The following is a 26,200-nucleotide window of genomic DNA, read 5'->3' as shown; positions in this document are numbered from 1 at the left end:
GGTCACTGACTGCGTTTATGTATAGTTTTTCCATTTTTGTTTCTACACGAGTAAATGCAGGAACTTGTTACAGCCTAATTACAGCATCATTTTTGACATTTTACTTCCCATCCTGTGTTATTTATGCTCGTCTTCTTACTTTGATGTCACCCCTTAAGCTTTGTATCATTTACCCTTGCTGCTTTCTTTCTGTCCATTTTCAGTCTTTGTTTGCTTTCTGTTTTCGCTGCGTTCTCTACAGCCTGCTGCAATTACTCTTTCTTCAATCTCTCTTTTATTCTCCTTTAATATTTGTATTCAGTATGATTTTCAAGATGTCATATTCCATGAACACTATTGCAAAACATCTAAACACAATGCGAACGTCTCTCTCAAAATAAAGACCCTGCCATTATGGGACCGAGTCTCACAAAAGAAAACTGAGGGGGAAAAAAAAAGAATTTGTTCAAATCCAACACAATGCTAAAAGCACTCAGAAGAAGCTCAGCTGGTAATCAGCAATATTTTATCCCAAACAGAGACACTTCATAATATGTTTTTCTTTCTCGATTCACAGCCACCACTCCATCCCTGTCGGCTGTGTGTGACTTTGAGCAGAGCTTATGCGGATGGACGGCCGATCCCCAGTCAGGTGTGAGCTGGTCCCTGCACAGAGCCAGCAGCAGCTCCACTGGGCATGGCACTCATGGAACAAGGCAGGACCTGGCACTGGGATCAGACAGTGAGTACCTGCATACTTTTGAGATGCTCACTTTCATGATGAAGTGAAAACAGAGAGTAACTGAAGGGAGTTTTTAAAATATTGTTTAATATTTTGATATTTTAAGCATTATCTTTAACAGTGTGTGAATAATCATCGTCACAGCCGAAGCTCATGTATTCATCTCAAGTTTAAAGTAGAGGAAAGAAAAATTAGGCCGAATTTATACTTTTTGGAATAATTCAATTTGATAAGCTGTGTTGGTTCGAGTATAACATGATCCAGATTGTATTCTCTTTAAGTTTCTCATCATGATGTCCTCTGACAGTGTTTCTTGGCTGCTTGACAAATGATGTGGTCTTTTGCCACAGTAAAAAATAAATAAATCATGGCATTTCCTCTGTGAGACAAAGCAGACTGCACAGTATGTTGGAACAACCTTGCTATCCCATTGATGCTAAGTTCCAAACAACCCATAACACATTCTTCTAGACTCATGGGTTCAATCTGTAGAGGATATTTGCTGCTGCAAACACATAAATGTTTAATTCACAATACAAATGCAAATTCTTTTAAGCAGAATTTTCAGCAGAATAAATCTTGACTCTGGTCTGATTAGCTTGAGCATGTATTAGTTCAAGTAGGTTTCAAAATTAAGGACACCTTTCTGTACATCCAGTGGTAAATCTCAGAGGGATCACTGTTAAAGCTCCTTTTTGGCCCCAGTCACACAAGCCTGGAAACCAGCTCGCAACCACCTGCTATTTGGGAAAAATGTGCATTCCTCAGCTAGTTGCAAGGTGTTTGCAGGAGGTTGCTTGCTGTCATTAGGTGAAATTGGTATACAGTTCTGCACCAAAACCTTCCTTGCAATTGCTTTGGCTGGTAGCAGACTGCTGTGGTCAGCTGCATTTTGCATTGAAGCTTCCAACTTGTCTGCAAACACTCACCAAGTACACTCTAAGCAGTAGTGAAACTGTGAAAGAGTGGAACACAAACTGGAAACCATTCGCCATCACAGCAAAAAAATGTGTTGGCTTGAGTGGCAGCCAAAGCAGTTGCAAGGAAGTTTTTAGTGGAGCATGCTCTTTACAACTGATTTCACCCAGCAACAGCCACCCACCTCCAGCTACCCCTTTTGACTTAATCAATGTGATATCTGTTGCCACTGATCTCTTCTGTGCTCTGGTGGATGTGGTGGTGAGGGTGGTGTAGTAGAATAATGTCAAATATGCAGTAAATCTTTGTCAAATATCCCTGATCGCTTAACAACCTTCCACTGACAACATCTGATATTAAGATTTCTTACATTTTTCAAAATTTTTGCAAGTGGGACAATGATAATTGATGGTTACGGCTCTAATCTGCAGGCTTTCTCTCTCTCTCGCTCTCTCTCTCTCTCTCTCTCACACACACACACACACACACTGTATAAATTTACCAACAAGACATTCCATCTTTTGAAATCTCCACAGGGTTAGAACCCATTAAAAGGATTTATGGGTGGGTCTCCTCCTCTAATTAAACACTCAAACTTTCTGAAATCTCCATGAGCCCAGTATAAATACATTACTCTTTCTGGGCATTCCTCATTTCACAATATTTCTATTTATTTTTTAAGACATAAAAGCATTGTCACACTGAAATGTTTGACCTTCCTCAGCACAAAGACTTCTTGAGCTAATTAAGAGCAAAGCAGCTGTCCTGTGGTGGAATATTATGCATCCCAGTGCTGGGAGGAACCACTGACAGCAACCATGATGCAAGGATTTCACTCTTATCTGTAAAAAGTGTGTACGACTTTTTAATTGGATTTTTTTTAAATGTTAGGTTTAACAGTTTCACTTTCCTTAACCCAGTTTGTTACTTTATCATCCTGTTTGCCTGTTCTTTCTATTTTTTCTCTTTTTCAGATCTAATCCACAACAGTTCTTGTTCGCTTATCTTTTTTATTTGATGCTTGAAGCATCTTTGAATATTGTAATTATCTGACTTCAGGCTTCTTGTTTCTTCTTTTTCTGACCTCTTTTCCTTTATTCTTTCCTTACCAATGTCTTTTTTGTTCTCAATCCTTGTTATCTCATATTTTCCTGTTCAACATGCCGTAGTTTTATTCTTTTATTAGATCCTTCCTTAATGATCATTCACTTTTTTTCAAATTTGATTAATACGGATTTATATAATCTCACTCTTCCACGATCACGTCACTGTCATTACCTCCAGTTCCCTCACTAGTACTGTTTTATCAATCACACACACATTCTCTGCTTCATGTATTTCACCACACACACACACACACACACACACACACACACACACACACACACACACACACACACACACACACACACACGTACTTACTGTACCTACACACCCATAAGGTACACACACACACACACACACACACAGCCCAGAGCGGTCAGATAAGTCAGATGATGGCTTTGACAGAAGTGCTGCCTTCGCTCTTCAGCTCTCCCCGGGGCTCCAAACACACACTTACACTCACACACCACAACTCAAGGTGGAACTGTCTGTATATTAAACACCCAAGGTATAAGGGTGTGTTTCCCCACACACACTTAGGCACACTCACATATGACCTTGCCATCTACAGTAGAAACATTTTCTTTGTATCTGCTGAAACCATCAGGTTTATGGTTGAATGAGCAGCAGCTTTATAAACAGACAGGGCTGTGACATAAGGCAAAACTCTACATCTCACTAGGATCTTGTGAATGTGTGTGTGTGCCTGTAAATGCACGTACACATATGCACCCTTATGGGTGTGCGCCTGTAAGTGTATGTAATTGACTTAGCAGCGTCCCTGTCTCCATGTTTGACAGCAACATGACATTAAGTCTTGTTCTACAGCAACATTAGCGTGGCACCCTGTCTGCAAGCTGTCTCGATATGCAAATCAAATCCCCAGCCCTTGTCATTAAGAGCCCTTTTAGGTTTTTAAAAGAGGAAACTCCAACCAGAACAGAGCTCATAAGTTATTCTTTTGATCTCCGATATGGCATGACTGAAATTCTTCACTCTGGAGATTTTCATCGAAAGAGGAGTTGTTGTTGGAGATGGAATAGTTATCGATAAGGAAAGGCTGAAAGAAGACAAAAAGAGATGACTGACAGCACTATCTCAGCTTCTTTCACTTGATAACACTGCGTCCAATTTTCTTCGTGTGTAACTGCAATGGAAAATATATTGATCAACTGTCTCTATCATTGTGAAACCTAATTACACACAGTACGGGCTTATTGTACAAGTGTAAGGATGACGTATAAAGAAACACTATCACAAGAAAGTGAACTCATACACACAAGTACACACAAGCCCAAAGACTGACAGATGAACTCACACACACAGAGATATAAACAAAGATACCTAAAAGTGAACTAACGCTCATGTAAACAGACAGCAGCGTACATACACACAAAGAGACACATTTCCCTCCCTCCCTCCCTCAGAGCCAATTCTACATTCCTGTCTATCCCTCCCATGGAGAGTTGTTAATTAATTCCCTCCCTTTGTACGTTCGCCAAGATCAAACGCAGAACGACAGAAAAACACTGCAACTTTTCTCTAACTGTACTTAATGAGCAACGGTAATTTAGGTCCCCTTTTTTTCCATTGCCTCCAAGTGAGGAGCTGAGTTACCTCAACCCAAATCCATTATTCATTAAGTATGATGAGCAGCAAAAGCTGTCAAATGTTTTTCTTCCTGTTTTACTTAAGGCAGGGGATGGCTAGATAGATAGATAGATAGATAGATAGATAGATAGATAGATAGATAGATAGATAGATAGATAGATAGATAGATAGATAGATAGATAGATAGATAGATTGATATTTGTTTTTTTTTTTACCCTTTTGAATTTTATAGGGGTTTTTTCATCTGCTCTACTCTTTGTTCTTCTCTTCTCTCCATCTCTCTTCAAGAAGTGTCACACGTAGCGTCGGCCTGTCGATAAAAAAGACTATTTGCAGCTGCAGCGATGCTTTTACTCTCCAGCCATAGTAGACAAACAGCCAAACACAGCAGCAAGCTAATGATTATGCTTGTGTTTAAGATGGGAGGAAAACACTATAGCACAGCCCCCCATTCTTGTCACTCACTCACCCCTTTCTTTACTTCAGCCCCTTTGCTTTCTCCTTGTCTTTCTATTCTGTTTTCGGGTTGAGTGCAGAGAAAGAAGGTGAATTAGAAAAAAAAAAACTGACCGAGTGAGTTTGTGTAGAGGAAACACTCACACGCAGATACTGTACACACACGCATTGCGACTGTATTTCTTTATGATGGCTCTGCTGACTAAGTATAGCAAAAATGTGGAAAACAACAGAATGGGGTGTCAGCATTCAGAATGATTAGGCCTGTTTAGTCTAGAGCTGTGTGCATATGTGTGTGTGTGTTCATTTGTATCCATAGCCATTAGCAGCCATGATGAAATGGCAGTCTCATTTGCAGTTAAGCCTCATACCACAGTATGATGGCAGTAATGCCTTAAATTGTAAACAACCACATCTTTCTGCATTACTACGTAGCACTGTCACAAATCATAAAATACATTAAAATGGAATCCAGTTAATGAATAAAATGCAAATAGCATGCAGAAAGCCATATATGTGGTGTCATGTCTGCTTCCTTGTGCTAAAAAGAGTAATGATGTGTCAGTTTAAAGGCTGCTAATTTATATTTTATTACACCCTATTAGTGTGAAATGAATTACCAAGTTTACATCAATATCATAATCTAACACAATTTTCTGTCTTTTTCCAGATTTTTCAGGGAACTACCTTCACCTGGATGCTGGTAGCCACACTCAGCGCAAGAAAGCCAGGCTGCTGAGCCCCGAAGTGGGGCCAGAACGAGGCCCGCTCTGTCTCCTTTTCTACTACCAGCTCCAGGGAGAGGCACAGGGGAGCCTGAGGGTCCTGCTGAGGGACAGCGATCAGGAAGAGACCCTGTTATGGGTATTAAAAGGTGACCAGGGCACTCACTGGAAAGAGGGGCGCACCATCCTGCCTCAAAGCCCCAAAGAATATCAGGTAAGTGACTGCTAGGAAACAGTCATTTATTACAACAAAAGCAGAATGAGTATGAACTCTACATGAGTGTTTATGCATCCCTGAATGAAGAAGCTAATACATAAGCTGAAATATAGTTATTCTATGTTTCTCCTTAGGTGGTGTTTGAGGGGTTTTTTGATCACCCGACAAAAGGCCATATCAGAATAGACAACATCCACATGAGCAACAGCGTCGACCTGGCGCAGTGTGCACGTAAGTCCCATAACCTGGCTGCCTATTCACTTGTTGGCACCTTTATTAATATGCTGGTCAGTGTCTCAGTCAGCTACAATTCTCTCCCTCCTTCACACCGGAACATTTATTTTATGTTTTCACCAGAGACTGGATGAGAAAGAGTGATGGAGGGAAAAAAAAATCATAATATTTCTCGTTTACACCCCCCCCCCCCCCCCCCCCCCCCCCCACACACACACACACACACACACACACATCAAAAAAGTGAAGCATAAAAAAAAGAAAGTAGGTCACAACTGCCCTTTGGGCATGGATTTTTCACTATCTTTTATTATATCTCCCTCTATCTCCTTCAGTATTTTCCTATACCACCCCATCATACCATTTCTTCATTTGCTCTCACTTTATCCATCTCTAGCATTATCTTCCACTCAGTCTCGGCAGTCAAGCACTGAAAATAATGTGTGTGCTTGTGCTTGATTACTGGAGAGACTCTCTACTCTAGAGCACAAAGACAGTAGTTAACCAATGAGGCTACTATCACTAACTACAGTTGGCTCACTTGTAACAATTTGCTTTGTTCAGAAAAAAGGCAAATTTGCATGCACTTGAAACAACTGGTTAAGTTTAAAGTCCTTCATATTTCCTGATTTCACGAAAATGTATGTGAGCTTGGGTTCAGATCCAACTTTTTCTTCTTCTTCTTTTTTTTTTAAAGAAAACCATATGCCTTGAAAGTGTTTTAAAGAGTTTTAAATTATGCTGCAAGTTGTACTATAGGAATTGTATCCAGGGTTTTTCACGCTTGACTCTGCTTAGGAACAGTCAGAATGCATCTGCTTTTAATGCTTCGATTCTGGCTAGTTTTATTTTTGTTTGTCTCTCAAAACTTCCCAGCCAAGAGTAATGCAATATGCTTAGTACAGCTTTAAGTAAAATCTCTCTGTGGGTCAAAAATGCCTCAGGTGCTACTTTATTTTTCCTAGTTTTTTAAGTTATGCAATCGAGTCTCTTTCCATCATCATTCAGAGTTTTTCTTTGTTCTTATTATTCAGTCACATTCTTTTTCCTGTTATCATTTCTTCCTTTTCTCCGTCTTTTCCCAATAAAGTGCTGCAGTACCGACTTCTTAATCTGTGCTGTAATTAGTTTTCCTTTCTCCTTCTCACTTCCATAAAAAAGTCACATCCTCCAGTAAATAATAAACAGCAGTCCATCTTCCCACGACCCCTTAACTTACCTCCACCCTTCCTCTTCATTCCTTCATTTCCGTTCTTGTCACTTTGCCCCTCACCTTTTTCACCCTGTTTTCCTTCTTTTTCTTCTGCCATTAAAATCCCAAGGGAAAGAAAGAGGATGAAAACACTATAAAAATTGTATTTTATTTTTTTCAAAGAGCAATTGGAAAGAGAGGGACAATGACAAAGCAAAGAGAAGGTGAGAAATGACAGACATAACAAGAGGACCCACTTTCCCTCTTCCCTCCCTCTTATCTGGCTCTCTTTATTTTCTTTCCATTTGGTAAAAATAACTGTCATCCTGGAGGATATATGGGCCTTTAGAGTCTTAAACCATCTCTGAACTTGACAAAGCTTTATTGAGTTACAAACGCCTCACCAAGGACTGCTGTGTAGTGCAGTTTTGCAACTCTATGAAAATACATTTCTGTTGACGTTCATTAAAAGTATCCACACCATATAAATGTAATCACCAAAATATGTCATATTTCAAATGATCTGAGGACATCTCCAAGATTTTATAGTATTATTTTATCATATTTCATATTGTAAAGGAAACTTTGATCACCAGGTTTCATCGGGGGTTTTATATCCTTTCACATTTCCTCTCACTCATCATCTTACTTCCTTTCAGTAACATTTCTTTTTCCTTTCTTTTCCAGAGCCTTTGCATGCCTTACCTCCTGGCCTAAAAAGTAAGTTCCACTTCATGTGCATTTGTACTTCCTGTGCCAACATGTCTGTGCTTCCTGCTTGTTGCTTAGCTCAGCTCGCAGTGCTGCAAACCCCATTAATACATAAGATTTATTACCACACAGCGTTCCACAGTACACACTCTTAGCTAGACAGCTCAAGTTTGAGTCACTACTTTGCATCATTTGCAAACAAATTGTCTTGTACATGTGCAGTATTTTTGTAATAACATCCGCAAAACCAAAGTGGAGCAGACTTTGTAAGGGGACAGTTTTATTTACAGAATTCTGTCTGCAGTCTTGATCCACACTCAGTGATCACAATGCAACTTGCTGGAATTGGTCCACTGCATTTTTCCAGCATGACCCCTTGCATGCTGAGCTGAAACACTTGATTATGTAGTTTGGTGTGGAAAATATAATTTTTCTTTTCATGACATAAACAGACACGCACATGAATAGGTTCTGCAATAGCAGCCCATCAGTGTTAACAATGTGCAACTGCAACAAAGGGTGTTTTTAACAGTGTGTAATGCACTGAACTGTGTGTGATACAGTTATTAATTCTCACTGTGATATACTGAAGTTCGGCTATTTCTCCAGTATGGACAGACCCGGGGAAAATTACTCAGGCTGTGTTCCTTTTCTCAGATTTTTATATCGTAAGCAACTTATCAGATAACGTAGGAATATCGGTTAAAATGATGGGGTCAGAGCTGAAGAGCGCCATCTGGCCTATTTCTTTGGTATCACTAAAATTATGGATCTGTCTATCAGTCCATTCATATTTCCCATCATATTTTTCTTTATCTTGATTCACTGTCACCAGCTAAACCCCCTCCTTTTCTGCACACCCATCTGCTTTTGGGCCACACTCATCTCTGCTTTTTTCCACTCCACTCATCATTTTGTCTTTCCTTTTTCATTATTTCCTTCAATTTCTTCTCCTCCCCTTCCTTTCTCTTCCAGTCCCTGATCCCACTTACATGAAATGCAGAACAGATCACCGCACAACTTTTCTTTTTTTTTTTCCCTCATTCATCCAGAAATAGGCCAGTCTGAAAGATGATAAAAAGGCTTATGAGAGATTATGCTACTGGATTTCTTGTTTTCAGAGTCTGGGTTGGGACCCAAACCGCTAGCTGTTTGTGCTATTGTTGAGACACCCACAAAATACACACACTGGTCTTTTTTGAAGATTTGCGCACAAACACTGGATTTCAAATTCTGCCTCATGCTTTAAAAAAACATTTGACCACTATGAAGTCTATAAAGTGTTTTTTGGTGATTTGGTCAGATTTCAGGGCGAGGCTGAAACTGCTGAACACGACTTTTTCTTTATTTATGTTACTACATGTGCAAAGACTTGCTTTTTAAGATGGGGACTAAATAGGGGGACAGAATAATTTAATATGTTGACGGTTATTACTCCACTTTCATTTGGGTAGTTTCCTCAAATATGTGAAATTGTGTTGAAAATGAGCAGGTGTGATAGTAGCTTAAGCCTTAAGGTATACTATTTTCAGTTCTGTGTGTCTTTGTGTGTGCACACGTGTGTAATTGCACACATGTTCATGGTGTTTGAATATATCAGATACTTGAGAAGCACAGTTGCTGTTTGCCACATTCAAGTGAATGAAAACACAAACCCATTCTAAAACTAGTAAAACCCAAGAGACAAATTCAGAAAACCCACATCAGCTGACTCACACCCCAAGTATTTGACCTAATCCTCACCTTTTCTTAAACTGTCATGTGACTCCCAGCATGACAACACTGTTGGTTTTGTTGTAAAGCATGTTTTGGTTGATACCAAACTCCAGGAAGAAGGATTAAATTTCTCCTTTGGGATGCCGTTTAAGAAGTGATCTCAGACCCAAAGGGTTTCTCTTTGGGTGAGTGGATAAAGTTACAGCTCGAGTTATTTATTCGTTGTAGTTTCTCGATGTGAGACAAACAAAATGTAATTGTTTTTGACAATTTTACAATCCACCATGAGAAATATTCATGGTCTAATGGAAAGTTTGTGTTTTCAGCCAGTGTCCTGCATGTTAAAAGGAGGTAGAAACTGATGAAGGCATAAACTGAATTTCTAAATTGACCTTAACTCACCCTTAGTTTACATGATCCTAAGGCTACAGCCACACTAGGGAAAATGTAACCAACCAAAATCATTGCAACCGTGTGCAATGATCTCTCATTCAGTGTCATTACCTTTGAACCAGTCAGCTGCCGTCTTTAAAGCGACTTTGGTGCATTGTGATGGTGATAAAACAGCAGTAAGACAGAATCAGTCTGCTATTAACTTGAATGGGGTCAAGTTGGCAGTTGAAGCTGCTTGTAATGGCGAAACTCACAAAACTGTAGGTCTCTGTTGCAAATCTGTTGCCATCTACATACACAGAAATTCACACTGAACATAAATTCACATTAACTATTGCATTCAGTGTCCAGACAGAACCTCAGTGATCTGAAACAGAAACTTAGAAATTCCTCCTCAAATAGTGATGTAATTGTTGCAGGACAGCAAAATGACAGAGATGTTCAGCAACCCTCTTTTATAAAGGAATATAACTAGATTGCAACCAGATGGCAACCAAGTCCCCTACTTCGAAGAGATTTGAAAGTGGTTGCCAATTGCAATTGGTCGCAGAATTTTAAAAAACTCAATGTAATCCCTGGGCAGCCACTGATTTTTCCAAATCACAAGTCGGTCACCGTCACCATGTAACTCTAGTGTGGGTGAGCCACAATGAAAGGCCTCTCATGAAGGCAAGACCGTGGCATAAGGCACTATGCTTTCAGGTTGTCCATCTGCGCCATTCTCGTGAATTTGATACCTCAGATTTGTGTCTCGGACTCAGAGGTTAACTGATTAGCTGTTGGTGTTCAAAGGTCAAGATCACCTTACAAAGTAAGCTTTTGGCCATGACTTAAAAGGTCATATGCTAATTATTACAAAATATCACACAAATGTCTAATGCTATATGATGATATTTTATATCCAAAAGGACAAAGGTCACTTCACTGTGACATCATAATGTTCTGCAAAAACACGTTTGTGGTCATTACACAGCAACATAAACTCAGGAACAGAAGGGGCGATTGTGACAAATTGCATTTGGTCAGATACTGATTTGGCAGCAGTAATCTTTGGTATCCCATATTTGATTTCTTAAAGCCCTTCACTGCATATTATAGTCTGGACAGACTGCAAGTTGATGGGTTGGTGATTCCTACTTTCATCCTTTTTCACTATAAAATCTTCCCAGAGGATTAAAACGTTATATAAAAATACATATATTTAGAAAAAGTGCAAGTTAAGAGGACACTTGGAGAAACATTTTAAAATGTCTGTTGACAGTTATAGATTGGAAACCTATGCACCCAGACTGCCTACATCCACAGGCACATACACAGAGAAAAGTGGCTTATTCTGGCTTATGTTTTTTGTGAAGTGAGAGACTGACTTTGAGACTAATTAAGTGATTCAGAAACTCTAGTTACCAAACATGCCTTGAAAGCTACAAGTTTTAGCTTTAGGAGTGGTGCCCCTTTGCTACGTCAAAAAGCAAAGTAATGGTCAACTTTTTCAGCCCTGGATATTATTTGCCTGTTAATCCACCAGTGGGAAGGCTCTCCGTGCAGCAGAGCTTTACAATCATAGCCAATTTTAAACCCTTAAAGAGTATGTCTGAACTTCAAAAAAAAAAAAGACTAAATTAATCTTACGGGTTCCTTGAGGTTTTGTATCCTGCTTTGCACCTCTCCTCCATCTCTTATTTCATTTTTTCATTCTCTCTCATCCCATCTAGTCCTTGCTTGCCTTGGTTCTGTTTCCTCTTTCCTCTATCCTGTCTTTCTTGCTCACACACCATCTTTCTTTTATTCTCTCCCTTTTCTTTTTCTGTCTCTCTCTCTCTCTCCTCCACAACCTCTCTCAGCGGCTTTCTTTCACTGCAAGTTGACAGGGTATTGAACTTTCAGACAAACCCTTTAATGCAGGATTAAAGATATCATGGCAGGATTAGCGCTCTCCCTTCTCATCCCCACCCTCGCACCCTCTCTCCTCTCACTTTCTACCACCCCTCTCTATTTCACTCCATTCTTTTCTCCAATAATGCCTTCTTTCTTATGCTTTCTCTACCCCTGTTATTTCCCCCTTTCCCTCTTCATCTCTTTCTCTCCCCACTCAACTTCAGTGTGATCTTGCCCTGATAAAAAAAAAAATGCTGCATCCTTGCAAATACACCCACTTAACACTCCCCACCCTTTGTTCAAGTCAGCCAGTCACTGCATAATCAAGGCTTTGCATTCTCTGATTGAATCTGAACGCATGGCATGGGCCTTTGCGTGTCAATGTGCAGCTAATGCTTGTGATGTTTGCATCAATCAAAAAAAAGGAAAGAAATACAGTAAGTTAAATGTTTTAGGAGAAATGAAGCCTTTAATTGGTTGTTTAAATATTAACAAACTGAGCAATGTTAAAGCTAAGAGGTTTTTTTTTTTTTTTTGGCCTGGTATGTTTTGTTACCTTTAAATAGTAGCAAGGTGCTACAATTTTAGCACACTGCCCCTGTAGCGTAATTGGCCATTTGCTCAGACCCCTGCTTCTGTTGCTTGGTCTGTCAAGCTTTTTGTTCTCACATAGTTTACAAAGATTTTACTTCATTTTAGACTAACACAAGAATACTTCATCGGTTCTAATTAAATAGCTGAATAAGCAAAAATTTGTTACTTTAGTCCTCAGCAGACTTCAAATGATTCCTGGATTCCAAATTACTTTTTTCTAAAGTGCTGCAAAAGGAGTCTTACATACACATATAAAAGGCAAAAGCTAAATTTCCCAGACAAACAGTCTGCATTCTCACTCCTTAATTACACATGTAAACAACGTGTAAATAAAGGAACAGTTCCTGGGCCCAGGATATCAAATACTGCCATTTTTTTGTTCAAAGCATCTGGTGTGTCAGACATCTGTATAAGGTATGGCCTTGCCACATTTGGATACTTTTTGAGGGTACAGGAGGATAAGTGTAATTTTTTTCCAAGTAGCATTAGGAATGAAGCATCAAGTTAAAGCCCAACTAAACAGTCAGTGGTTAGTTTTAATAATATTAATTACGATAAGTACAATATAATATCAAGCATTTCTAGCATAACCTGCTGTGTACACATATAGACAGGCAGCCCGTGTAATTAATATAGTTAGTTTGTGACCTGTACATAGTACCTTTGCCCTAAATAAAACTCATTATTTTTATAGGCTTTGCCAAACATGTTAATGTTGTAATTTTGAGTTATAATGCCTTAAAAAAGTCTACATCCTCCACACTATTAGAATGCTCACTATCAGTCTTACTACAGCCAGACACTTCAGCATGTGGGGAAGTTCAAAGCTTGACAGACCTGCCATGCCTACTCAATCGCTAAATTTGAACTCTTCAATGCAATCTGCATGCCTGCCTTGCTCATTTACTGAGCCAGCCAGTAATGTGTCCTCCTGCTCTCCAGGAGGTGCCATATCTGGAATGGAGCCCACAGTAGACACAGTGGTGGTGCAGCCAGTCCCTGCCTTCTGGTACTATGTGTTGGCGGGAGGTGGTGCCCTCTTGCTGCTGGTCACTATAACCGTGCTGGTGATACTGTGCTGCCACCGGTACCACAGGGCGACCAAGAAGACCGGCAGTAGCCATCATCATTCAGTGACGTACCACAACAACCAACTACCATATCAGCAAGGTCACCAAAACTGGTACCAGAACCAAAACCCAGGCTGTAATCTGATCCATAGCTCTAACCAAAACAACCTGTACCCAAATACCGGGCCAAGTCTGGAACCCATGCTCACCATATCATTGGAGAAAGATGATGCCTATGACTGCCAGTGTTGAAATGGCTGAGTGAACAATCCAATTTAATAGAATGAATTTTCAAATAAAGTGATCAAGGGGTGTGAAAACTCCCTTGAATGAATGCGCAGTATTCAGCATAATCACCACTCTTCACTGATGAGAATCTGCATAGAGGCACTCCAGCTCATGTTGCTGACGACTGATCTAATTAACTGATCAGTGTACACAAAACTGGTAGAAAGAAGTCCTGACATTAAACTTTACCACTGAAGAGTAGACGATAGAGCTTCAGTTGCATTTCTGATGGCTAAAGAAGGCCTGACAACAACACTGTAGTGTGATATTTTTTGATGTTAAGAATATACTGGCTTCTGCATCTGAACCCCAGCCTGAAAGTGAGTTGGATTATGAACACAGTAAATCACAGGTAGTAAGAATAACAGGCTGTGGACAAGACACACTGCATTTACATGCAGTGTACAATGTCAGGGTTGTAACAGCATATCCCCCCCTTCTATAAATGTCAGAGTAGGATATGTCTGTCTGCCCTGCTCTGATCTGCAGCTTGGACATTGCCTGCCTCCAGATACCCTGTCAGACAGAAAAAGGATTTACACACAGGTAGAAAAGACACACTGTGTTTGTGTGCAGCATTAAGAGTGAAAGCTGTTTCTTTGGGACTCAATAAAGCTGAATTTTATTTGCCCACATGTGTTTGAGAGACTGGGAGAGTGACAGAGACAGATTAATAACAAAAATAAGAGGGGGGAAGAAAGGAAGAATTAGTGTTGTCCATCCAGCTGTGACAGATAGACAGCTGCATATCCACCCTGCAGCTCTGGTCCATGAACAGCTTTGAGACAGCTTACGTCGCATCACACCAGCTGAAACATGCGCGCCAATATATGCACGGACACTTCTGAGACTTTTCGAGCCTCACATGTTACTTTGAGTGTGTTTTTCATTACATTCTGGATATGCCTTTTTCAAAAATGTGCTTTAAACTTATAACCTCCAGTATGAGGTAGTGCCTCAGTGTCAAGTAAGAGTTTGAATGGATGCAGTTTTACTCTACAGTTTGTTGCCTGGACCTCATGGATAATCTGATGCCTGTCTGTTAATGTTCAAACTAAACATCTGTGTATGTCCTGCACACATTAGATTGGGTGAATGAAACAAAACCAAAAAAAAAAAAAAAAAGTACTATCATGTATTGAGTATATGAAGGTGGGGTATTGTTTTTCTTAAAGTCTGTGCAAATACGACTATCTTAAAGTCTTTATTTTCTGCACATAATTGCAAATTCTTTAATTAACACATTGGTGCACTGGTATCCAGTTCAACAAATGAGACCAAACGTGCTTTGATAAAGAGCCTTTTTGGAAAATCATTTATCAGCTCACTGGTCAGTTTTTTTTTTTTTCTGAAAAAAAAATAATTTCTTGCAGACTGATTCTAGTGCAGCACCATTGTTATTTTTTTAAATCATTAGTTTATGTATTTTCTGTTAGGGGTGTAACGATTCTCCAAATCCACACAACAGTTACACGCATCTATTTTCTGGCCACGGTTTCAGTTCATACTTCATTTGAATTAATAAGAAAAAAACAGGAAATGTATTTTTTAACACAGCCAAGATGACCTAATTATGACTGGATCATTGAGAAAAGTAAACTACACTCTTATGGTGTATTTGCAGTTAATTCTTTACTTGACATAACTGCAGGTGAGGATTAGGGCCACTGAAGAAAATATTTTTGGGTCATCACTTTTTCTCAGAATTGTGAAAAAAAAAAAAAAAAAAAACATAAACATGACAAATATTTTTTTTCAGTGGCCATAATCCTCTCCTGTACATAACAGCTTTTACCACACTAGCATGCTTTAACTAGGCATTTCCAGCTCCACATGACTAACTAGCATAAGCAATATGAGGTCATGGCTAATTAGCATATCATTACAGGATGCAAGTTACCAAAGCTATTTCTCAAATGCTATTATTCATCCTATATTTAGACACTCATGCTGTGTACACCAACACGCACAAAAAATCCTCCAAATAAACAGAAGCTCATTTAAACTGTGGGTTTTACAGCAAAGCTTGGCTAATGTACCAGTTGTGACCCTGCAGCTAACTTACAGTGATGAAGAGATCCCTCTGTTTGTCTGACATGGCTGTCACATAATCCTCCTGGTCTGTCAGTATTTACATTCTTGCACTGAGTTGATGCACTTAACTTTTACATCATCTCAATATCATATCAGTTAGTGAAAAAACGAGAGCTCAGCGGTGATGGCAGCGGGTGAGGTCTCACAACACGAGGCCGTGGCTGTTCGTATCACAAATTCAGCATCTGTTTCTGAACTGTTACACCCCTAATTGACATCTATCACTGCAACCTGTGTGGTGGATATAAAAAGAAGACACAACTGTTAAAATGCCAGGCAGATAAATAAAGAGAAATCATTTCAGTATAACCTGTGCAATTGAAAAGCAAACTGAAATAGTTTTTGGCACTATGGCCACAAAGTTCAACCTTGGTCTCACTAGACCACAACGCATTTTCCCACGTTTTTTTGGAAGACGTGATGTATGTGGTTGCATAATTTAGCCAGGCTTCTGTGTTCTTCTCTGTAAGAAAAGGTGTGCCTCTAGCCACTCTACCGCATAGCTGGACATATGAAGAATACAGAGATTATCACATGTAGTTAAAGTTGCTGGCAGCCTCCCAGTTTCATTTTTGTCTTTTCATCAGCTGAACTTTATAAGAGGTGTGCACACTTGTGCAAACATTTTTTTTTAAATATATTTATGTATTCCTGCCAAATGATTTTAAGGATGTTTTTCAAGTGAACTGTACAGGTAATAGGTCATATTAAATATGGTTCTGAAATGATTTATCTTGGTCTTACCTGGCATTTTTACAAGGGTGTTTTTGCAGCCACTGTAAGTTTGAGTGAATATTTAATCAGCATTTGTCACATGATACATTTCTGATACTGTTGTTACATAACGTTACAATTTAGAGAACATTAGCACTTTTCTTCTTAATTTACTTACTGTGAATCTTTTCATAAGTTGAGTGATGTTCTTTTTGTAACTAGTCCTACATGTAGCTTTGATGTATACTAGTCATATGGTTTTTATATTTACTGGCTGTTATTGTAGGGTAACAATTTTGTTGATTCTGCTCACCAAGATGATCTTAAAAACTATTCAGTGTCAGTTACTGATGTTTAACCTATTTTGATGATTCTCATTTAAAGCTTCTGGTTTAAATAAGATAGGAGCACTTTAACTAAAGCAAACCTAAAGCAATATCATGCTTTATGAAGATTATTTATAGGATGTCAAAAAAAAAGAATCTGTCCAGATACACCGTGTATGTCAAAAGCGTGTATCAAAGTGGTACTTATTTTCTGGACTTCACAGCATCTCACCATCATGAGTTGTGTGCTACCCATACATCATTTTGTTCATGCCCAAATCCCTGAGCCTTTTTATCAAAACCCACTTGTTCCTGTTCTACTCCTTCCCTTCACTGCAAATCCTCCCAGTGAAAAACACAGGAGAGAAAATGAGAGGCAGAAATGGAGGGGAGCAAAATCTCTCAGAGGAGAAGGGCCTATTAAGCGAGCCCCCTTTTTCTCCAAAGAATGTGCCCAGAGATGGAGGGAGATGAAAGAAGTAAAACAAAAAAAAAAAAAAGGAGCTCTCTATACTTTCTAAAGATAGATCTTTTTTTTTTTTACTCTAAGAGGGAGGCTAACAGGGAGGCAGGTCAGGGTTTGGATTGAAGGAGAAAGAGAATAGACAGAGGAGGGCAGGTTGTTTCAAACACAAAAGCAGATGAAAGAAGTCTTTTGGCAGAATAGACAGTGTGATGAAGACACACATATGCACACACGTGTGCGCGCGCGAGCAAAAGCCATCTAACCAACACAGATCTCTATTGGTGAAGAACCCAGATTTCCAGCAATCTCTCAAATACTGTTATCTAAATCATTGTTTCTTGCATTGTTTTCCACACTGCAGATATTCCCCATATTGACTTATTTCATCATGCTGCATCTTATAAAATGCTGTTTTGTGCCTTAGTCAACAAGTATTTTAGTTATTTTGTGCTTGCATATCCATTTCCAGTCTGCCTAGCCCCTTTTTCTTCCATATCAATCGACTTGTGTATGATTTACACATTATATGACTCATTCTAGCAGCCTTGTGCCATAACCCAATCAATGTGGGGCTGAATTCAAATAGAGGAATGATATACGGCTGTATTTATGTTGTGCTACCCATGCACTTTTCTCTTTCATTCTCTCTCTCTCGCTCTTCTATCAGAATTTTTGCAAGTTTTGTGAAACATTCTGGCGTCTTTTAATGCAGCGCTTTTAAATCAGCCTCCCCTCACTTGCCTCTCCTTTCTCTATCACAGACTACTTTGAAGCCTTTTAATATTTCTAATTAGATAATGGAGCTGATTGCATTCATAATGCCCTGCGGTAAGCATTTCTAGCCCTGAGGCCATCTCTATTTTTTTCCTCTCTTTCCTCCTCCTCCTGTTTCCTGGAGAAATATTATCGTACAAGCACTCTAACAGGTCCTCAGGCCCCCACTGGAACGGCGAATGGTGCCAAAGAGCCATCCCTGTCTCTTCCCAAATAAAAAAAGATCCCTTTTTATTTTTCTCTTTACTAATTGGAGAAGGGAGATAAAATGGGGCTACGGGGAGTTTTAATCTCCTTTCAGATCCATGTGATGATTCTTCTCAGGATCCTAGCCCGGGGGCTTTAAGCTAGGATCATTAGAAAGTGTTCAACAGTCATCCAAAGAGTGTCCAAATGCCGGTCTTTTTGTCCTGATTTTTTTCCCCTTTTTTTTTATCTTTCCTTAAGTGATTTAATGTTTTGTCAATGCCTGCAGTGATTTTAGCTGACTGTGAAAAAGGAGAATTTAGAGCCTGGAGGGTCTGTAGTCAGATAGTAGATTTACACAATCTAAGATAGAAGTATCGTCTTCTACATTTCAGTAAGAACCTCTAAAATATTATAATTACAATATGTCTACAGGGCTCATTAACGTCTGAATAACTGCAATATTTTTACATCTAATTACACGAGAGTATTAACTCATTTAAGTCTACTGCAATCACGCTCTTAAATCACTTTGCTTTCACATACATCTGCTTGGCCAGATATGTTTTGATTGTACATTCAGGTACAACCACATGTTGAGTTTTTAATCAATCTTGATTTTTATCTCACTTTATTGTATAGCAATTTTTTTTTTTTTTTATTTCTTAATTGATTTTCTTTTGTAATTGTGTTGGAAGCAGCAAAGACTGATCATTCTGAAACATGGCCTCAGCAAGGGATGAAGCTGAATTTAATTCAGCCTGTCAGTAGACTCAGTCCAGCTGAATAAAATCAGCCTTGAGGCTGTAAACTTCTTCATCCCGGGGCTAAGTCACAATGTTATATTGCTTTTGTGCACTCTCTCTGCCTCTGTAAAGAAAAGACCTTGATTTGATGGTTGTCTTCTTCCAGTGTCGTGCACTTTGAGGACATTAAATATTGATGCAAAACAAGCAAAACCAATGGAGACACAGATACAGTCAACTAACTAAATTTAGAAACTCTCCACTGTACACTTAATTGAATACACTCCAATTAGCATAAGAGTTGTTTGTCATTTTAATAATTGAAATGAAATTAAAATATGGTCAATTCCTTTAGTTTATTCTCTAATTGGGTTTGAAAATCCATTTTTGAGAAAATTGAAACACATGAAGATGGTATTCATCCATGTCTGTCATTTAAATTTATTTCAACAATATTTAATTAATTTTGAAAGCAGGTGTCATTTAAAAGTATTCATCTCTTTCTGTTAGTTAAGTTTATTGAAGGTATAATCACGAGATGCCAAAATTATCTCACAGATGAACGGCTTTATCGAATTGAGGAAATGAAGCTCTGTATCTTTTCTTCATACGTTCTAAATTAGTTTTTCACCTTTTATCTTCTGAATATCTATTACAGTTTCACTTCATAATGTGTTTTTGATTCCTCTGCCCCAGCAATAAATGGTTATCAGCTGCTCATATATTGCTCCATTTATTTCTGGGGACTGTAATATCAATTTCCTTGAATAAAACTGAAGAAGAATTGAGCCCTCAAAGCCTTCAAAGCCTTGCACTCTGGCCTGCCTCAAACATTTAAAGTGATATTTTAGCTTGTTGAATTTCATGGTCTTGGAATAAAAAGAAAATAGATTGTGGTGAATGTGAAGGTAATAAAAGTAATATTTTTCTATGAAACTGTTTTGTGTGTCTTTTTTTTTTTTAACAAAGTTCAGCCTCCACTTGTGTCTTTCCACTCATTCTCTGAATGTCTTGGCTTTCTTTTCTTTTCTAAGCAAATAAAGAGAATTGATGCTTATCACATAATGGAACTTGCTGGCTTTATGCGGCTAGTCTGGGAGAAAAGCTTAGTAAGACTGGATGTTGTTTTTCCCTGAGCACAGTGCAGACCAGTTTGGAGGAGCTTCCTCGCCTGATCTCTGGAAAGTTTAAACAAGATCACTCACACTTTGAGTTGTTTGAAACCCATCTACAAATGTAGCTTGTGATAAATAGAGATGGAGCAATAGCCTCACAACTTGATTCTCTGACTGGACAGTTGAGTTTAACACTGTTCTGTCTTTTTAACAGATCCCAGGCCAATAGATTTTGGAAAAGATTCTGTTTTCAACCACAAGCCCCCCATCAATGAAGGTGAGGTTATCTCCTCTTCTCTCCCCCCTCTCTCCTCTCAGCCTGAGGCTATACTGGCTGTTTTACAAGTCTCACCCAAAGACAAGTGAAATTGCTCTTTAAGGAGAGGCATGCCTATGGCTCTTCGTTTCACTTGTGGTTCCTCGAGAAAAGAGCCTGTGGCAACAGTGACAATCTCTGGTGTGTGCGCAAAGAGAGGAGAAGAGTGTGAGAGAGCTTCCAAAACTGTATGTCTTTGTGTGCTTATGGTGTGTTCCTCCTCCTCCTCCTCTTTCATGTTCCATGGCAGACAAAGTGAGACAGACAGCTTCCTTCTGGGCACCTAGAAAAACATCTGTCTGTAACAATCACAGATTACGTGTGTGTATGTATGTGTGTGTGTGTGTGTGTGTGTGTGTGTGTGTGCCCACTGTTCCTTGTTTCTTCCAGTCCCTTGACAGAAACAAGACAAGAGTACTCAGCTTTTACCTCGCTAAACAAGTCTGTTTACTGTCTGTTTACAGCTTTCCTGCTTGTGTGCTTGTTTCAGTGTGTTCTTCCATAAAACACTCTAAATGCAGTGCTTAATTGCAGATTGGCTTGTTCATGTGTATACATTCATTATTTGGATTAGCCTGATTGCCTTACTAAGTAGAAGCACACACTTCAACACCCACTAGACATACCAGATAGTACCTTTAGAATAATTAATCACATTATGTTTTCCAGAGTTGCTAATAAATAAAAATTGTTGCTGTGAGTTCCAGAAGAACCTGACCTTGAATATATCCGCAACATTTTCTTTAGAATCCTATGTTATGTACACAACTCTTGTTAAAATTCCCTATCTTCTCTCCAGACTATGTATTCCCAGGGTGGCCATCCTCCTTCTCCACCCCCTCTTCCAATATGGACCCCCCCTCTGTCACCTTGGTGTCAGAGAAGGACAAGGACAACGCCTGGCTGTACACTCTCGACCCTATCCTCCTCACCATCATCGTGATGAGCTCGTTAGGCGTCCTGCTGGGAGCAGTGTGCGCAGGATTGCTCCTCTACTGCACTTGCTCCTACAGCGGGCTCTCCTCACGCTCTTCCACGACACTGGAGAACTACAACTTTGAGCTGTACGACGGGATCAAGCATAAAGTTAAGATAAACCAGCAGAGGTGCTGCTCAGAGGCATGAGGAAAAAGGAGGAGACCTCTGGAAAAGGTCGGGGCGAAGATGTGAGCCCCTGCAAAAGTAATTTTGTTCAAAGACAATACGAAAAAGAAGCACTATCTGTAATTTCAATCCCCACTGTCCCCTACCTAATATCCTGCTACTCCCTTGCTCTGATGTCTAACGGGGTAACGTTGAACCCGGAGTTTCCCCAACTGTCTGTGCGCCAGTGGGAACTTGTGATCTTTATCTCCCCTACATGCTATGAGGCCTAAACTAGGGGAACATCTCACCCCAGTCTCCCCCACTTATAGTCCCATTTCTCCTCTGCCTGCAGGAGAGAGCCTGCTCGATTCTAAAAGCCTGTGATTGAATGAAGGAATGAAAAAAAAAAAAGAATATTAATGACTGATCTACCATTGAATATTACCCACAAGCCACTGGAATGAAATCGAGAAGAAGATGAACTACAGTACAGCACCTGTGACAATCTGGACATTTGGACTACAAATGGCAGCACAGTCTGGGCTGTTTGGGTAAAAGGTTGGCAATGGGATTCTTGATGAAGACAAGAAGTCTTGCACTCATGACATGCAGACGTAACACTAGTCATCATCAGCTCGAGTTTGAATGTGGCCAACAGAGGAAGTTCTACACGACTTGGATCATTTCATGTGGGTAATTTTTGACTGAAATCAACACATATCAAATGAATGCCTACCCCTCTAAAAAAGTTTAAAAAGATATCGAACCACACAACTCAAATGAATCTAGATTTCTAACGGTAAAGAAGGAAAGGAGGATGAAAAAGAACATTTTGTTTTTTTCTTTTCTTTTTTTTTTTGTTTCTGAAAGTTTTTGGATATGAGTTCTGTGAGTTTTTTTAATGTCCATTAGCCTGCCATGTGGCGCTCGCTCGCTCGCTCCTTTGTCTGCCCTCGGTCTGCGCTTTGTGAAACCAGTGGCATAGAAGAGTAATGGTGACTGTTTTTGTTCTGTTTTAGACTTGTGTCTCTTTGGGAAAAAAAACAAGGTTAAGAAAAGCCAGCTTCAGTTTGTAGCTGCCCTGTAGAGCTCTTATGCCATTTTTTTTTTTTTTAGCCTTTTATTTTAGCGTTGTGTTGGACTCCACGGTCTTAAGTGTTCTTTCAGTCCTTTACTAGCTATTTTGGCACATTTTCCATTACAGATTATTAGTCTTTACAAAGAGTAGGGGAACGATAAAGTAAGACAGAAAATCAGAGGTTTATCAAAATCTAACATGCTGTTATGGAGTCGTGCTTTAGATTCAGTATTCTAGAGTTTGTTTTTGGTATATATCTATATTTTTTTGCTTTTCAGACTGTATGATGCCCAAATGATGGACAGACACTGTGTGAACAAAATGTCAGTGATTGTTTTATTGCAACCTATGGATTGCCAAAGAGCTGCGTATGTGCATGGTAGGGCTGGGTGGATTAAGAGTGATGAATTGTCATACTGCTTATCCACCACTCTTAACTTTACCCCCAAATAAAGGCCGCTCAAAGATGAAAGACTGACTACAGGAGGAGAATGGAAATCGTACCGTCGACTTTTTTGGACACACAATCGAGCCTTAAGCTAATTACAGTATACGCTGTATCGGAGGACAGCCATCGAGGAGGGCCAGTGCTGCTGGAGAGACTGATAAACAGGAGGAGGCACACACTTACACAAACACACACACACACACACAAAAACACACAGAGAGGTAGAGAGGAAGACAAAAAAAGAAGAAAAGGTGGTTATGTTTACATGCAAATGCTATTATGTGATAAGTTATTCACTATAATAACTGTGATTTAGACAATACTGAGCAATCAATAATTAATAATTTATAAGACTGTCTGGCCTTCATTACTCATGTTTTGATGCAAAATTAAATGTATCTTTGACTGCTAATAGCATGTTTGTATTTGCTGCATGCAAATGAGTCAGAAAATGAAAAAAATTTACTTCCCGGCTTTGCGCTGTTTCATTAATCAACAGCTGGTGGCAGTAAAAGGGCAAAATATGTGGCAAGACTCCAGAAAACCAGGTGAATGTGGAAATAAAAAATTTTAAAAATGCAGTTTTTAAATTGGTGACGCAGTATGTGAAAAGCCAGCTAAAGATGTGCACAGAAACAGCCAAGCAATGATGTAATGCCCTGGGTCCTCACCCAGCAATCCTCTCTGCTATGTGGGGGTAAAAAAACAGCACACATGCCCAGGGGGTGCAGCCCAGCCAGCAAGCCTGTGACTGATTGAGAGTTTCTTATAAACCTAGTGGAGTTTTTATCAGAACTTTAATCATTTACAAACATACAAGTGACTATTTAGCTATTAGAATATTACTAAACCACAATAATTCAAGGAAGGGTCAGTTTGATATAAAGTAAGAAATTCATCAAAAATAAACAAAACTAGATACATTCAATTTCTTTCTTTGTATCTTAATCTAGAAATTGTGAAAATGCAGGACCATCTACAGAAAATCCTGATTTTCACATGCTGCATCACATTTGTGTGTGAACAATATTTGGTTGTAGTCCTACCTAGCAGCAATTTAATGCTTATATTAAAAAAATATATATCTGCAACCCATGTGTTTAGTCAGATAAAAATAGTTTATCCAAACCTCATCTGTGTTATTTTGTCTGTGGATTATGAATACCACACTGGAGTTGCATAATTTCTATTTTTTTTTTTTTAACAGAAAATCCACTAAGTCATTGCATTTATCAACATTTCTAATTTTAGTCAGGACTACTTGATCAACTTTGATCAAATTAACAAGTCAATCACTCTGTGCATGTAAACATATCCAACAAGATACTGAGTCGACAGGAAGAACAAATGACAGATAAAGCAAACATAAAAAACATGACCGACAGGTGTGCGATGAGAGAGACACACAATCACAACATGCAGAGAAAAAAAAAAACAGGCAGTGAAGGCAGTCCGTGACCCAGACACAAATCTTCTGACTGGAGCACGAAACACTGACTTCTACCTGTTTTCTCTGCTAATTTCGTTTTCGCTGAGCTCATCCACTACAGCCAAAAGTTATATCCTAGAAAGTAGGCTTGGATTTTCTTTCTAAAATGTGAACTATTCGGGTCATGTTGTTATCTTCTAGGCTCTAAACTCAAAGAGCATTTGAAGCAGAGGGGCCAAAAGTAGTAAAACATGTCATGCTTGGTGCATCTTTGCCTGGAGCCCCCATTCTTTCTTTCTGTCTTCCTCTCTCATCTCTCCACTTTCAAGGGCATGCATTGATATAGCCAGGAGGCTTATTAAGGAAAAAATAAACAAAGAAAATAAAGGGAATAGTAAAAGGTGTTGAAAGAGAGATGAAGGAAGGGAACAATGGAGGGAGATGGAGAGTTTTCTGTCCATCTAACTGTGTTTTCATTGGACTGTTTTCCAAGTGCCTTGGAGCTCTCTCATAATGTCTCTCTTTCTTGCTCTCACTTTCTCCCTCTCTCTCTCTCACACACACACACACACACGCATATATATGAATTGCAAGCAGTGACCAGTGAGTATTTTACAGCACACATATAGAAACTCATTGAGAAACATTATGGAGATGCACACACACACTGATGAATCAGAATCAGAATCAGAATCAGAAGGTTTTTATTGCCATATGGGTGAACAGGTTCACAGCCTTAGGAAATTGCTGCGGTACTTCGTGCGTACAGAAAAAAACAAATAAGTATAAAAACTATAAGCTGTCTCTCCCTCTCCTGCTTGACTTTGCTCACTCATTCCTTCTGGAAGTCCAGATAGTATTACCTCTTCTGTCTCGATGGATACACACACACACACACACACACACACACACGCAGGATAGACAGACACACACATATGCACACTGCATTAACACATACCTACAGCACTGGCCAGATTATTCAAACTGTTGTTTGTAGACTTTGTACAGAAAATTTTCTTTTTTTAATGTTATTATTATTATTATTATAATTATTATTTAATAAAGGCTAAATACTGAGTTGTTTGGTGGTTGGTGTTTATTTATATGCATATGTTTGAAATTATAAATCAACTCCTAACAAACATACTTACCAAACCCATGTACAGCACACCGAAGCGGATGGGATTACAAAGTTTTTAAAATCTGGATTTTACACCCTCATCCATCTATGAATTGTTTCATGGATGTATCATGGAGCAACTTCACATACAGCTCACATTAGTGAAAAAAGTTTTGACCATCTGCTGTTTTCTCCTTCATGGAAAGTGTAAGGCGGAACTATAGTGTGCAAAAGTCTTGAGCCAACCCTCGTTCCTTTACATTTTTCTTCCAAAAAGCCAGACTTTGTCAATTTTTAAAGTGGTCTTGAGTAATAGTCCAGGCTTTCTGAAGGTCTGTCAAAGTCTTTCTTTGGACAATGGCTGCTTTTTTCATTTTCAGTCCATTCCTTGTAACTGACCATTTTCAGAGGAATGTTTGTTAAGCAACTTTACACTCACCTCTGAAACATTCAAGCATAAAAAACTGTGTTGTGTCT

At 39.1% G+C, this 26,200-nt stretch overlaps 1 protein-coding gene across 1 annotated transcript in view; it reads left to right on the top strand.

The window, feature by feature from the left end:
- LOC115800637 (neuropilin-2-like) overlaps positions 1 to 25,382 on the top strand; it is an 83,041-nt gene extending 57,659 nt beyond the window's left edge. The window contains exons 13-18 of the mRNA XM_030758119.1: positions 557 to 721; positions 5,481 to 5,749; positions 5,887 to 5,983; positions 7,866 to 7,898; positions 20,461 to 20,523; positions 21,362 to 25,382. Coding sequence (XP_030613979.1) covers positions 557 to 721; positions 5,481 to 5,749; positions 5,887 to 5,983; positions 7,866 to 7,898; positions 20,461 to 20,523; positions 21,362 to 21,687 — 953 coding nt within the window. The 3' untranslated portion in view covers positions 21,688 to 25,382. The remainder of the gene's footprint in view (positions 1 to 556; positions 722 to 5,480; positions 5,750 to 5,886; positions 5,984 to 7,865; positions 7,899 to 20,460; positions 20,524 to 21,361) is intronic.
- The last annotated feature ends 818 nt before the right edge of the window (positions 25,383 to 26,200 follow it).

This window comes from Archocentrus centrarchus, chromosome 21 (assembly GCF_007364275.1).
Source record: "Archocentrus centrarchus isolate MPI-CPG fArcCen1 chromosome 21, fArcCen1, whole genome shotgun sequence".
NCBI classification, from domain to species: domain Eukaryota; kingdom Metazoa; phylum Chordata; class Actinopteri; order Cichliformes; family Cichlidae; genus Archocentrus; species Archocentrus centrarchus.
Note: the sequence above shows the minus strand (reverse complement) of the source record. Positions and strands in the feature narration are given on the sequence as shown.